Source organism: Delphinapterus leucas, chromosome 21, assembly GCF_059928025.1.
Source record: "Delphinapterus leucas isolate spDelLeu-1000000601 "Yukka" chromosome 21, BTC_Dleu_Yukka2, whole genome shotgun sequence".
Classification (NCBI taxonomy): domain Eukaryota; kingdom Metazoa; phylum Chordata; class Mammalia; order Artiodactyla; family Monodontidae; genus Delphinapterus; species Delphinapterus leucas.
The window spans coordinates 17,611,172-17,626,491 of record NC_143149.1 but is presented as its reverse complement, the minus strand read 5'-3'; the positions used below and the strand labels follow the sequence as shown (position 1 = coordinate 17,626,491).

Below are 15,320 nucleotides of genomic sequence, written 5' to 3'. Positions count from 1 at the left end.
TGGCTCTCAGAAAGGATCTCAGAGTGCTTGTTTGACAGATAAGGAAAATGAAATTCTTAGAGACGATAGCACTTTATCAGGGCCACATAGTTATTTAGCATCAAATGTGCACGACGACCTGGCTGTCTGGTTCCCAGTCCTGTTTCTTTTCTTAAACCTACCACTTAATATGCTTTGATAATCTGGTTGCTTCAGTGCTATACTGACGGCATGCAAGTAGTCTCTGAATAAATTTCATCTAATTTGGGAAAACTTGAAAGATTTTTAAATTACTTAATCGTAGTTAGAAATCAAACCCAAAGGCAACGCAGAGAAGAACTTAGAAAATTCCTTTTATCTGCTTGGTATGAGTAGATTTCTCACAGTATCTATGCTTAAGGCATGTGTTTATTTGTGTAACTGGACAGGAAATATAGGGGTCATGATTGATTAAAGCAGTATTACATATATATCAAATTTTAAAAATCTGAACATAGAAATCCATTTTTAGTGAAGTGGATTTTTTAATGTTTGTATGTGTAAAGAAATCTGAGTTATGCTTAAAGAAATGCCAATAAATTTTAAATGTTAGGAAACAAAATACTTGTATTAAGGTTGAGCATATGTATACCTAGGGTGACAATGTAAAACTCATTGAAAATGTTGTTTTTGTTTTGTTAACAGGGTGAACAATTGTGTTGGATTTTCAAATTATAAATTTTTCCTCCTTTTCTTGGCTTATTCTCTGCTGTACTGCCTTTTTATTGCTGCTACAGATTTACAGTATTTTATCAAATTTTGGACTGTAAGTCATTACCTTGGTGACTTTTTTGGTATATTATAGATTTTCAGTAGTGAATTAATCCTGACACTAATTTTATAGAAGAGAGCTAACATATATAGTCAGTCCTCATTATTCGCAGATTCTGTGTTTGTGAATTCACGTACTTGCTAACATTTATCTGTAACCGCAGAGTCAATACTCAACGTAGCTTTTGTGGTCATTTGCAAACATGCACAGAGTAGGGAAAATGTGAGTCACCCACGTGCACATTTCTAGTTGAGATCAAACCAGAGGACCTGCTGCCTTCCTGTTGGAACTCACATACTGTAAATAAGTGTGCTTTTTCATTCTATTTAGTGCCATGTCTTTTGCATTTTTTGTGCTTTTTTGTTGGTGATTTCATTGTTTAAAAGGTCTTCAAGCCTAGCGCTGAAGTGCTGTCTAGTGTTTGAGCAGAAGAAGAGACTGAGATGTGCCTGACGGAGAAAATACATGTGTTTAGTGTTTAGATAAGCTTCCTTCAGACCTGAGTTATGGTGCTGGTGGCTGTGAGTTCTGTTATTTAATATGCATTAAATAAGGTATAAATTAGGTTTTATAAGCAGAAACACACAGAACAAGGTTACGTATTGATCATTTGACAAAAATATTGTGACCAGAGGCTTACAGGACCCTAACGCTGTATCTTCCCAGGAGAAATGGCTCAGGATTCACAAATTCGGTGTTCATGGCAACTTTATAGAACAGCACCACTGCGAATAACGAGAATTGACTATATAAGAAGAATGTTTTTCTTAGTATTGAAAAAATAGAAGTATTTCTTTATGTGTAAAACGATTATTAAACTATTATACCTATAATGTCCTGAATTGTTATTAGATATTGTATATGCTTTAGGCAGCTCATTTGTTTTCTTCACTGTATATTTTAAACATAAGCAAAATGAAGTTAGAACTATGTGTTTTAAATACCCAAAGATATTCCTTACAACACCAAACAATGGTAAAAAATAACAGTTATCCCCTGCAGGGTTGCTTTATTACATTCATTAAATTATCCTTTCTTATGGTAAGGCTTTCTGAATTGCTAGATCACTGATGTGAGATTTGAACCACATTCAATACTAAAGATTTATTGAATCCTGTTATGTGCCAGTTATATTGCTAAGTGCTAGGAATCCACAGGTGAATGAACATGGCCTAGCGTTCAAGGATACTTCCAGTGTCCAGCTGGGAAGAATGATCTCTAATGAATGTCTGAGAGCCTGTGGCATCACTGCTCCTCATTCCTGTGGATGATTTTATTTCCAAACCACAAATAAATTTGTAAAGGCACAACTGGTTTTCACTGTGATGACTCTGCTGTCAAAAGCTATCAGTGAGATCTTGTGACCTGGGTCAATCTGACAGGTACTACAGGATATTGAAACAGAATATCAGAAGGGGACACGTCCTGGCAGCTCTGGTGCTTCACTAAGTGTCCCCAAGCCTGCCATTCTAGAGGGACTCGAGATCTCCTTGGACATACGAACAAGGAGCAGTCTGGGCTTTTTCATCCCATGGGTACTGTAAGGTTTATTTTAGACAGGTGTTATAAACCAGTGTTGATCTTTTTTGTGACGACGTTGTTTAAAGTAGCTTGAAGTATTATTGTGGATGTGTTCTGTGTGTTTGTAGTTGATGCTGTTGTTTGTAGTGATGTAAAACATCAATGAGAAGAGTAGCTAAATTATGCCAATTAACCTTCCATTTTCTGGCATTATAATCAAACTGTTTAAGCATTTGTAAATCTGGAGTATGTTAACAAAACATTTTCAGGAAGTAAATTAAAAGCTATATTTTATAGCTTGTTTTATCTTGTTCCCTACTGATACAGTTTACACACCATAATTTTTCTATGAATTTGGTTATACAAAAGAAAATAAATATCCCAAATTTTAATATATTTTCCATATATATATACATATATATTCATGTTCTAGTAAACATTTATTCGAACCTGAAGATGTATTTTTTCCTCAAAGTTTTAACATAAAGCCATATATCTTTCTCCATACCTAAATTTAAGAAAAATTTTATGGAAAAAATCTTACTTATAAAAGTAGGGGAATACTTATCCCTTTGACAAAACATTTTATTTTCTTCCTTTCTTTATAGAATGGCCTACCTGATACTCAAGCCAAGTTCCATATTATGTTTTTATTCTTTGCTGCAGCTATGTTTTCTGTCAGCTTGTCTTCTCTGTTTGGCTATCATTGTTGGCTAGTCAGCAAAAATAAATCTACATTAGGTGAGTATCCAATTATTGTAGTTAACAGAACTTTAAATACAAAACCAAATAGTCATCAGAAGTTGCCATATGATTAAATGCTAACCTGTCCTGAAGCTGTAAAATCATTCTTGTTTCCCACATTGTCTTGTGGGACAAATACAAATTCACTCATTCCATATATTTTTTGACTGTCCATTGTGTGTAAAGCATTGTGTATATACAGTGGTTAGCAAGGGTGAAATAGTCTAGTGAGGGACACAGAAAATCAATAACCAAACATAAACGTAATTACAAAATGCGAAGTGCTTTGAAAGAAACAAACAGGATGTTCAGGTATGAATCAAGGTCTGGGGATGGTAGAAGGGAACTATTTAGATGGAGTGGTCAGGGAAGAGCTCACAAAAGCAAAAAGTATATTTAAACTAAGAAGTCAGAGCCAGAACATCTCAGGCAGAGAAAACAGTATGTTCAGAAGCCCTGCAGAGATGGGATACAGCAAAAGCAGTGCTTAGCAGGAAATGTATAGCTATAAATGCTTACATTAAAAAAGAAATACCTCAAATCAATAACTTTACACCTTAAGGAACTATGAAAAGAAGAGCAAAAAGTAAACCCAAAGCCAGAAGAAGGTGGGAAATAATAAGGATTAGACAGGACATTATGGAAACAGAATTCTAAAAAACAGAAGATCAATGAAATCCATAATTAGTTTATTGAAAATATCAACAAATATGACAAGCCTATAACTAGAAAGCAAAAAAGAGGACTCAAATCATGAAAATCAGAAATGAAAGTGGGAACATGACTACCAACCTTGCAGAAATAAAAAAGTTTAATTAGGTAAACTTGGGACTTCCCTGGTGATGCAGTGGTTCAGAATCTGCCTGCCAATGCAGGGGACACGGGTTCAAACCCTGGTCCAGGAAGAGCCCATGTGCCATGGAGCAACTAAGCCCGCGCACGGCAACGAAGACCCAACGCAGCCAAAAAATAAATTTTAAAAAAAATTAGGTAACCTAGGTGTAATGGACAAATTCCTAGAAACACAATCTACCAGTGTGACTCAAGAAGAAATGAAAACCTGAATAGACTTATAATAAGTAAGGAGATTGAATCAGTAATTTAAAATCTCCCAACAAAGAAAAGCTCAGGACCAGTTGGCTTCACTGATGAATTCTATCAGACACTTAAGAATTAACATGAATTATTCTCAAACTATGCCCAAAATTAGGAGAGAAGGAAACATTTCCTAAGTCATTCTGTGAGGCCAACATTGCCCTAATACCAAAGTCAGACAAAGACATCACAAGAAAAGAAAGCTATAGACCAATATTCCTTATGAATATAGGTGGAGAAATTCCCAATAACATATCTGCAAATCCAGCAGCACGTTAAATCCTACTTTGTCATGGTATATAACCTTTTATCCCAGGAATGCAAGGGTGGTTCAATGTATAAAAATCAATCAATGGTAATATACCACACTAATAGAATGAAGGGGAAAAAAGCACATTTTTATCTCAACTGTAACAGAAAAAGTGTTTGACAAAATACAACACCCTTTGATGATAAAAACACTTAAGCTGGAATGGAAGGCAACTTCTACAACCTGACAAAGGACTTTATGAGAAATTCTCAGCTAATATGATACTCAGTGGTGAAAAATAAACCTTTGCCCTAAATAAATAAACCAAAGATTCCGTCTTTCACTATTGCTGTTTAGCACTGTACTGGAAATTCTAGCCAGAGAAATTACTCAAGAAAAGAAATTAAGGCATTCAGATTGCACAGGAAGACGTAAAACTATTGTTTTTGTGGATGAAATGATCTTATATATAGAAAACCGTAAAGAATCCACAATAAAAACTATTAGAGCTAATAAAATCTGCAAAGTTGCATGATCAATATGCAAAAAAATCAGTTGTGTTTCTATATACTATCAGTGAACCATCCCAAAGGAGATTATTGAAATTTCTATTACAATTTCAATGGCCTTTCATGCATAAATGGAAAAGCTAATCTTCAAATTCATATGGAATTTCAAGAGGCCCCAAATAGCAAAAACAATATCCACCAAAAAAAATTGTTAAGTTCTTCCTGTTTATAAAACTTGCAACAAATCTATAGTAATCAAAAGAGTGTGATACTGGCTATGAGATTCCGTTATTATAATAGTGAAGATTAATTGTAGTATATAGTCAGTGAATGTTCATTTTTAGGATTCAGGTGAAATCTTATCCCAGCAAGTACTATTAAGGTGAAAATATTGGTATAATAATTTCTAAACAAAGTACCTTATTTCAAATTATATGTAGAGCAATTAAATTATTTTTCAAACGTAAATTTTTCTACTAGCTTTTAACTTCTAGAAACGTCTAGATTTAACTTGTAACACTGAAAGGACTTCCTCTGGACAGTATGGTCCTATAATTATTAAAGTGTTTTATAAAAAGCTATATAACCTAGGTTGATAAATGTTAAGGATCTTGCAAATCACATTTTTCATAGTACCATGACTCTGCTAGTTATATTTTTCCTTTTTTAAATTATGGGCAGAAATCATTACACTTCTATGTTTATTTGCACCCCAAAACTAACATGTTAGATTTTGCATCTCGGCATTATTTAAGAAGAAAATGTAGCATCATAGACAGAACTTTGATGACCTTGTTCAAGTTCCACTTCTGTCATTTATTTTTTGTGATATTTTGAGCAAGTTGCACGGTCTCTCTGAACCTCAGCTTCCATATGCAGAGTGGGCATAACCAGCTATGATGTACGGCTCTGCATTGGACCCTGGTTTGGACAAAGATCAGCTAGAAAAAAATTTATGATTGGATGAGATAAAATTTTAATGAAATTGGAAAATGGAATTTATTAACTGAAAAAAGGTTGTAGAATGTATCTTTAGTCGCACTTTGGTTAAAAAAATGTACATTTGTAATTATTTTCTCTATCCATCCAGCCGTCCATTTAATAAAGATTTAGAAGATATAAAGTTTTATTTGCTTGTTTGCATTTTCTAATTTTCTGCAATGCAGATGTGCTGCTACAAGAATAAAAGGGTTACTTAAAAACTAAAATAGATCTAATCATATTTTATGTTTGTTTTAAAAGAATAGACAGTCTTCATTGCAGGGCTGTTGATAGGCACATAAGCAGTCACAGGAGGCTAGCCATTGGTTTTCAGAGTTTCTTCATTTAATTCAGTCATTTCTAACTATAGGGGTTGCTAGATGATGTGCTCTTTACTCATGTGATTGCTCTACCATCTTTTCTAGAGGCATTTAGAAGTCCAGTATTTCGACATGGAACAGATAAGAATGGATTCAGCTTGGGTTTCAGTAAAAATATGCGACAGGTTTTTGGTGATGAGAAGAAGTACTGGTTGCTACCCATTTTTTCAAGGTACTTTGTTGTGAAAATTTTCAGGGTTTAGACTGAAAATGGAAGTAATCCAACAAAAGAACTCTGTAATTCTGCATAAAAACTATTTTTTACAGTATTATTTTATGACTCACTGTTGTATCAATGTGGAAATCAGTTGACTCACATCTCCGTAAACATACCACATTCAAGCCAATGTCTGATATACACGTTTTGTCCATAATATAGCTATGTTCTACTCACAGAGATCATCTTTTTTACTGCATAATTGTAAGTTTTTATTTTAATTACAGTCTAGGTGATGGCTGCTCCTTTCCAACTTGCCTTGTTAACCAGGATCCTGAACAGCCATCTACTCCTGCAGGATTGAATTCATCATCTAAAAAGTGAGTCCATTTTTTTTTTCTATTTTACTTTCAAAGAATATATTTTATCCTCTTGTGTCCTTCAATTATATGTTCCTTTGAAAAAAAATTTTAAGAACTTAAGATAATTTACTACACTGGTTTCTACCTGGAATGAGGGTGAGAGGAAAGTATGACTGGGGAGGGTTACATAGGGAGCTTCAGTCATAATTATAAAATTCTGTTATTAATCTGGGTGGTCAGTAAACAGGTGTTAACTCTCTATACATTTTTGTTAACGGAAATAAATTGTGATTTTTTTTTAAATGTGGTGCTTAAAAGAAAATAACGTAAGTCCAAATTAGTCCCCCTAGTGATCAGGTGAGCAGACAGGTTAAACTTTCCCTCTGACCCTCCGGGCCTTTCTTCTCGGCCGTAACCGTTATAAAGAGATCAAAAAACTTCCCTGCCTGGATCAGGCCTTTGGAGATGAAGTGGAATCCCAGACATCTGCTTGACAGTCCCGTTAGCAATGGGCACCATATCCTTGGTACTCTTCCAAGACCTCTAAGCATGATCTGAGCCATTTCTGTGGAGAGAGAAAGGAGGGAGTCTCGGAAATTCATTGTCTGGAGACTTTGGTTACTGCTTTAAGTCTCTTTTGGTTCCAGTCTATCAGGCATTTGAGGAAGACCTGAAATTGGATTCTGACTTGGCTACTAACTGCCAAAAGGCAAAACTATCTAAATGTTTCAAAATGCTCTACGTGAAGTTTTAAGTTGAAACATTTTTTTACATGTTCAAGAGAGACTTTTTTTTGATGTGACCATACCTCTGATTTTTAAATGAAAGCCAATAGTAAAAGCATGACCATAATATCATTAGTTAAATTTTAAAGGTTTTCTTAGTTGCTGGAATGCTGTGTTCATAGCACCTATGCTTATAGTCTCCCCATCTAGTTCGTGTTTCTTATTGATCACGGCGCTTTGTCCCTTGGAGCCTCATGTGACCCCAGCATCCATCTCAAGGTGGCGATTCTGGCAGCCATTCCAAAGTCATCTTAAATTGTCATGAGATGAAACCTATTTGCCCCCCCCATCCCTAGAGTGAGCTATGTGCAGTCCAGACTCTGCCAGTTAATGAGGAGGCCGTTCTCATGTGTGTCACATTCAAAGGCACCAGAGTCTTACTGGGTCCTGCCCTGTGAGTTTTGGCTTTAAAATTCCACAGAGCTAAATGCTAATTTTTTTTTTTTATATACCTCAGGGCAGAAAAATCTAGTTTTAATAAATTACTTAGAATGCTTTCCTGCTTTTATAAAAGTTAACAGTAGTTTTCAATAATGTTTTTTATCCTTGTTAAGACGTTTTTGCAGTTTAAGACTATTTGGGTTTTAGAGATAGTATCTCTCCTACTAAATGTACAATGGGCGTTGGGAGAAATCCTAGTTCTGGCACTGTTACCCAGCTAGGTGATCTAGAAGAGGTCACGTAACCTCTCCGGGCTTCTCTTCCCTTTCCTTTAAATGTTGAGATTGGATTTTGACAGCTAAAGTCTCTTCTACAAAATTCTATAATTTCCCCCGATTAGCCCCTATGAATTGTCTATGGCTAGTGCTGGTCTCCCCTGTGTACTCCAGAGTTGTATATTTGATTGTCTACACAGTGGTCCCACCTAAACATCTAAAAGTCATTGCCAGCTGAACAGGTGCAAAGCAGAACTCTTGATTCCAAGCCATCTATACCCTTGCCCCACCCAAAACTCGATTCTTCTTCATTCTTTCATGTATCAGTAGTAGTGACCTCCATTCTCCCAGATGCTCAGGCCAGAAACTTGGGAGTCATACTAGATTCCTCTCTTTCAGGGACCCTGTATATACAGATGTAGATCCTGTCAGATATCCCCTCCAAATATATCTATAACCTGGATACTTTCTTACCACCTCCAAGGCTGCTTTCCTGGTCCAAGCCATCATTTCTCACATGGATTATTTCAGTACCTTCATTACTGACCTTTCTGATTCCATGTTTGCCCTCCTCCAGTTTATTCTCCATTAAAATGTCAGAGTGATCCTTTTAAAGCGTAAATCATATTGTGTCACTCTTCTGCTCAGAACCCTCCACTGATTGTCCATCTTGCTCAGAATAAAAGCTAATGAATGTCCTTACCTTGCGCTGACTAACCTCTTCCCCAGCACCTCTCGATGTCACCCCGTACCACCTTCCCAACACTCACAATCCTCAGACACACGGATCTTGCTGGTCCTCAGATACACCAAGCATGTTCCTTATTGAGTGGCTTTGTACTTGCCAGTTCCTATTCCTAAAGGTTCTTCCTCTGGATATCTGAACGGTCTGTGCCTTCACTTTACTTTCTGCTCAGGTGTAGCTTTACAGTAGAGGCCGCCTTTGGAAACCCTTGGATAATCGTAACTTGCCCCTCCATTCCCTTCCTACTGTCTTTTGCTGTCGTCAGAGCTCTCCTTACCACCTGACTTACTATATATTTATTATACTTCTTCCTCAGTTACAACAAAACTTCCATGAGATCAAAGACTTTACTCACTGATGTAACAGATATTCAATGAGTATTGTTGAATGAGTGGATCCTTGCCATTTGTTAGATTCCTGTTAGCAGTAATGAATCTCCAAGCAGTCCTTAAACCAGGACTTAGTTAGCTGTACTTGGTCTAAGGTCCCTTTCCTGAGGAATAATTAGAATTAGAGTAAAAGAGATATTTCATATGAATAGGAGACAAGCTTTTCTTTTTTAAGATTTTCCTCCCAAAATTTTAGTAAGGGGTTGTTAAAGCAGCACAAAATTGAAATAGTCTCAAATTTTAGGTACGAGGTAATTGTTAAGGAGCAAAGGCATATCCTTTAAAAAATATAATAGTTATAGTCAACTAAAATATGTGAAATTACTCTTGGAAGAATTTTAAGTGGGTTTTTCTTTTGAACATTATTATAATTTCTATTTTGGTGTGTTGTAAAATAATACACTAATAGTTTCTGTGCCAATAATTTTTTTAATCTAAGTGAAATTCTATTTTATGTACATTTTTTTCATACCATCTAATATGTCATATGTGGCATGTCTACTTAAATTTTAAAACCTAAAGTCTTTCTTTTAAACTCTTTATTTACCAAATTAAACGTCAGATTTTTAAGACCTGACAATGTCAGATGTTTTCAACATTCCTGCAAGATAACGTTCAAATTTGTTGTTTCAGTTTTATAGAGAAAGATAGAGAATTCTTTGTTTGTCGAGACCAGTTTGGCCACTTTAGAAACAATAAGTAGGTCAGTTTTTCTCAAACTTATCTTTCTACCATCATCTTCATATATTTTTTTCCATATGCTTTCCACTTGTAAAATTAATATTTTTCTTTAATATTTTTATTTAAATTGCCACTTAAATTTTTTTAAACCAAACTTTATATCACTGTCATAAATGAGAAATTAGTGTAATTTGCCATAGAATATAACTTAAAAAAAAATAAAATCAATAATAAAATACTGTTAAGTTCTAACTAGATTCCCTTACCTGCTAAAGTCTTAGGCTGAGGCCTATTCTCCATATGAAGAATGGAGATTTGCCAAAGTCAGAGATTGTCATTGTATTGTAATCAGAAGAAAGAAAAGTGAACTGAAGGGAGAACGCTTTTTTCATTGTGAGTCAGTGTGATTTAATGCCTTGTTCCTGTTTTCCCCAAATTCTCTTGTGTAACTCCTACAATTATCTTGCACCACAAGTGGGTTGAGTTCCATCCTTTGCAAAACACTCACCCTAATACTATCAAGAGCTAACCTAATGATCATGATGATAATTATTGTTATTCAGTCCTGAAAACCATCAATTTCCTGCAAAGCCATTGAGAGAGTCCCAGAGCCACCTTCTTACTGATTCTCAATCTTGGACAGAGAACAGCACAAACCTGGGAAAAGGTAAAGCTGGTAAGAGTATGCTTGTTCGGCTATTTCGATATATTTTATTTTTAAAAGGTGAAAGTGGTAAAAATTTTTCATTCTTATTAGCTGTAGAATTTTTCTTGTTTTGGAGGCAGACTACCATTGTAAATATAGAACTGTTTTCAAAGAACTGCTTGTGAAGTGCTTTGATTAATGTCTGGAAGCTGTAGAAAATCATTTTGTGAAAAATAGATTTACATGGCCTTTTTCCAATTTAGAAAACCAAATCTTTATTACCGCATATTAAATAAAATGGTAAACTCAAAATATAATTTATTTAAAAATTGGAAAAAGTGCAGTAAGCTCAGACAAAAGGTTGAAAACTATCTACTGAAAGGGATCTCAGATTATGTAGTTTTTACTCAAAAGTTTTATCCATTTCAAAATGTCGAAGTAAAGCCACTGCAGAATTGCTATAACTTTAGCTACCTGTCATTTCTTCATATCCCACTCACAGTTCTCTTGATATTGTTGATTTGAATCTTTTGATGATATGGGTCAATATAGTTTATTGGCAAAAAACAAGGAAGTGTTTGAAGGCAGACAGACCTGATATCAAAGCCCAGTTTGGGCACCTAATCAGTGTGTGGTATTTGTTAAGTTACTTAACCTCCTTTAGACTTAGCTTCATCTTTAACATACTACTTATTTCTCAGGGTTGTTAGTATTAAACAAAATATGTGATCATATGTGCAGGGGTGTGTATATATTATATGTGTGGCCTCCTGAGTGCGAAACCATGCATGCTCAGTTAAGGCACTGTTAGCCAGAAAATCTCCAAATTGACCTATTTAAGTCTTCAAATTTGGTTTCCCCTTCATTTCTAGTCTTTTCTTCAAACCTTTTCCTAGTGCTTGCCTGACTTTGGCTTACTGCACTTTAAAGTGTTTCCTGGTTTATTTGAAATCTCTTTGGGATTTAGTGAAAAACAAACGGATAGTCCTGAGTAAAAATTCTTAAGTCATTATTTAATATATAATCAGTCACATTCTCTCTTTCTTTAAAGAGTCTTGTTCTTGAGAAATGCGTATGCCCTCTGAAGATCCCCGTGATTTGAGTATTCATAATTTGGTCTGTCTCTTCACCTTCAAACATTCCATTCCATTTTTCAGTCTATGGGAGGGACTAGGTATTACCTGAACAAAATTGATGACACCTGTTTGCCTTTTGAATCCCTCAGTTTCCTTAGAGACAGAAGTGATGTATATGTGGGGGGTAGAAAGACAAAGAACTGTCTTTCAGAAGAGATTCATATTTCACTTTATAGTTCTACATTAATGTAGAAGTGATTTTCTGGTTTCTGTGTGCTGTTAGTTTGGAGACATAGATTAATTTTCTGTTACTGTGATAGATAAATTGAGAAATTATTTAAAGTTTAAAGGATGGTGTAAAAGAAGGAAGAGAAATATGAAAATGGTGAGATGAGAAAGGGCTCCAAGATTAGTTTGACAAGAAGGAGGTAGGTAGATGAAGAATTAGAAAACAGTGATTTAAGGTAGTGTGAGAAGTGCCAGGCTCAATGTTTCTTACGTTATTTTATTCACACCCCTACTTCCTCAGGTGTATATATTTAACTGTTTTTAAAGTGCTTTTTTTGTGACACCGGTTGTGGCCAACTGTACTGTATGTGTGTGTGTGTTCTATGTAACATCTTCTAAATACCCATACTACGTACAGGTCACTTTTGGAAAAACACTGGCAGGATTCATGACTGAATAAACAAGTCTCTGCCTATTTGTTCAAAAGCAACAACAAAAATTGCTAACTTATGTTCTTTCTTGAAGGTATGAGCAATCCTGCACTTACCATGGAGAATGAGAATTAACTCTTCTAACAAAATTTACTCATACTTCACGGAAGTAAGAAAAGCTTTTCCTTTATTGTTATGTTTTATATTTTCAACAGTTCTCTAGCTCTCTTAGTGCAAATAGTTTCCATAAACATTTATTTATTTATTTATTTTATAAATTTATTTATTTATTTTTGGCTGCGTTGGGTCTTTGTTTCTGCGCACGGACTTTCTCCAGTTGAGGCGAGAGGGGGCCCCTCTTTGTTGCGGTGCACGGGCTTCTTACTGTGGTGGCCCCCCCACCCCGTTGTGGAGCAGGGGCTCCAGGGGCACGGGCTACAGTAGTTGTGGCACGCGAGCTCAGTAGTTGTGGCTCACAGGCTCTAGAGCGCGGGCTCAGCAGTTGTGGCGCACAGGCCTAGTTGCTCCGCAGCATGTGGGATCCTCCCGGACCGGGGCTCGAACCCAGGTCACCTGCATTGGCAGGCAGGTTCTCAACCACTGCACCACCAGGGAAGTCCTAACATTTACTTATGAGTGACTCAAATACAAGATGTCTTAGCTGACCCTTGGGATTGCATCAGTCATGCTGGAGACCTCTGGACATGGATTTAGCTTGAATGTTAGCTAGTACTTAGGTTAACTTGATAAAATATAAGTTGAACAAAATTCATTTTTATAGTAATGCATTAAATAGCAAAGATTGATCCTAAAATATTGAATTTTACATGACAATTGTCTTGTCATTTCATAGGATCATGCAATTTTTTTTTTTTCTTTCCTTCAGGATATCCAGTGGTCTTATTCTTGACCACCCATTAGTTGAATCTCACTGGGTCTAAATACAAGATAATTATATCTTGTTAGCACACATCTCTGCCACCCCTATTTTTGGTCACAGTAGGACCCCAGAGCATGTGTCATCCTTAAAATACTAGGTGTTCCGAGTCATTTTCTTTAACCCGTAATTTTTTTAAACCTGTAGTTCCAAATTAGTTTCCTTAAAGTGAAATCTATTTATAAGGCTGCAGTCAATAAAAAGCTAAAAAGCTACAATAAGGAGCCCCTTTGGAACAAAGCCATAAACATCTTAACAAATCGAACAACTATGTGTACTGTTACAATAAACAATATGAAGAATTGGACTTGTGGTTGTCAAGGGGGAGGGTGGTGGAAGGGAAAAGGATTGGGAGTTTGGGATTAGCAGTTGCAAACTATTATATATAGGATAGATAAACAACCAGGTCCTGCTGTATAGCACAGGGAACTATATTCAATAGCCTTGATAAACCAGAATGGAAAAGAATATGAAAAAGAATATATGTATATATGTATAACTGAATCACTTTGATATACAGCAGAAATTAATACAACATTGTAAATCAACAGTACTTAAATAAAATTTTTAAAAATTAAAAAAATATATGAAGAATTGAACATTGAAATTATCAAGATAACTCTACTTATAAAACTGTGACCTAGCAAGAGAGTAGCACCTAAAACAAAATTGTGTCGAAGTAGTTCATGGATATCTGGTTTTTATTTTACTTGGTTTTGGTTTTGATGAATAGCCATGTAATTCTGTGTGCCATTTGGCCAGTGTTTTGGTTTTAGATGACTCTGTATGATGGTATAGTAGATCAGATTGATTGTAACTATGGTTAGGATCGTGAAAATTTAATGTTCTTAATTTGGTTAATTAGCGAATACAGTGTAAATTTATGGAAATAATTCTTAAAATATAACTGATTATATAAATATGAGTCATTAGCTAATACCACAAGCAAAGTATTTTACAGAACATAGTTCTGCAAAGCATACAAAGTTTCACAGGATTTTTTTTAGTACATTGAATTAGTTATAATTACCATTGTATGTGAGGTTATCTGTGTTAAATATTTTATAAGCTTACATAGTAACGTAACTTTGTGTGTAAATCCGGTAGATTTCCCAGTATTTGACAAGATCAGTGTTGTGTTTGTTCATCATTATTCTCAACCCTTTGCAGTGCCAGACACATAGTAGGTTCTAAATAAACAGTTGGTAGATGGGTGATAAAATAACATCATTGACGTTTAATATCTCACAGAAAGTTGACGTTATTACACTTAAATATATGACAGTAGTGGTCATAAAAATCAACTGCGTTGACGTAAAAGAAAAAAAAAAGTGTTTTCTGATGTAATGTTTTTCATTCTGTTGACATACCAGTGAAAAGTTCCTTAAAAAATTGAATTTTCCTAAGGTAGCTGATAGTCAAAATAGTTTTTTAAAGTTTTTCCTGCTTTACACCTCAGACTTGCAATTCATTCAATACACATTTATACTGAGCAATATTATCTGATATTGATACACCTAATTTGATTATATTACTAAATGATATCTCTTCTCCTTTTTCAACTACATTAGTAAATGACCTGTGACCTTTTTATAAAATATTTCTTGGTTCAGTATAGTTTCCACACAGTGAAAATGTGCCTAAATCCATAATAGTGCTAAAGTATAGGTTAAACTTAGCCTGCCCAACCTTCACTCTTACCAAATAGAAACTTTAAAATGCTGTGATTCTATGCACATGGTATTCCAGAATTACTTCCCTAAATCCCCTCACAACTCACTTGTCACTTGTAAACTCCTGTTGGCCTCAGACAAATTCAGAACTAAGAACATAGAACCCTGTGGCTCAAACTGGGGCCCCAAACCAGCAGTATTGACATCACCTGGAGCTTAACAGAAATGCAGAATTGTGGACCTTACCCTAGACTTACTGAATCAGAATCTGTATTTTCTGCATT

General features: G+C 35.3%; 1 protein-coding gene across 2 annotated transcripts in view; it reads left to right on the top strand.

Moving 5' to 3' along the window:
- The window catches only part of ZDHHC2 (zDHHC palmitoyltransferase 2), a 67,213-nt gene that overhangs the window by 49,711 nt on the left and 2,182 nt on the right, over positions 1 to 15,320 (top strand). The window contains exons 7-12 of one of the 2 annotated variants that reach the window (XM_022571093.3): positions 664 to 784; positions 2,920 to 3,052; positions 6,316 to 6,442; positions 6,715 to 6,807; positions 10,609 to 10,712; positions 12,521 to 12,595. In XM_022571093.3, coding sequence (XP_022426801.1) covers positions 664 to 784; positions 2,920 to 3,052; positions 6,316 to 6,442; positions 6,715 to 6,807; positions 10,609 to 10,712; positions 12,521 to 12,561 — 619 coding nt within the window. In that variant the 3' untranslated portion in view covers positions 12,562 to 12,595. Of the gene's footprint in view, positions 1 to 663; positions 785 to 2,919; positions 3,053 to 6,315; positions 6,443 to 6,714; positions 6,808 to 10,608; positions 10,722 to 12,520; positions 12,596 to 15,320 lie in introns of both variants that reach the window. The other variant, XM_022571087.3, reaches the window with a different exon arrangement.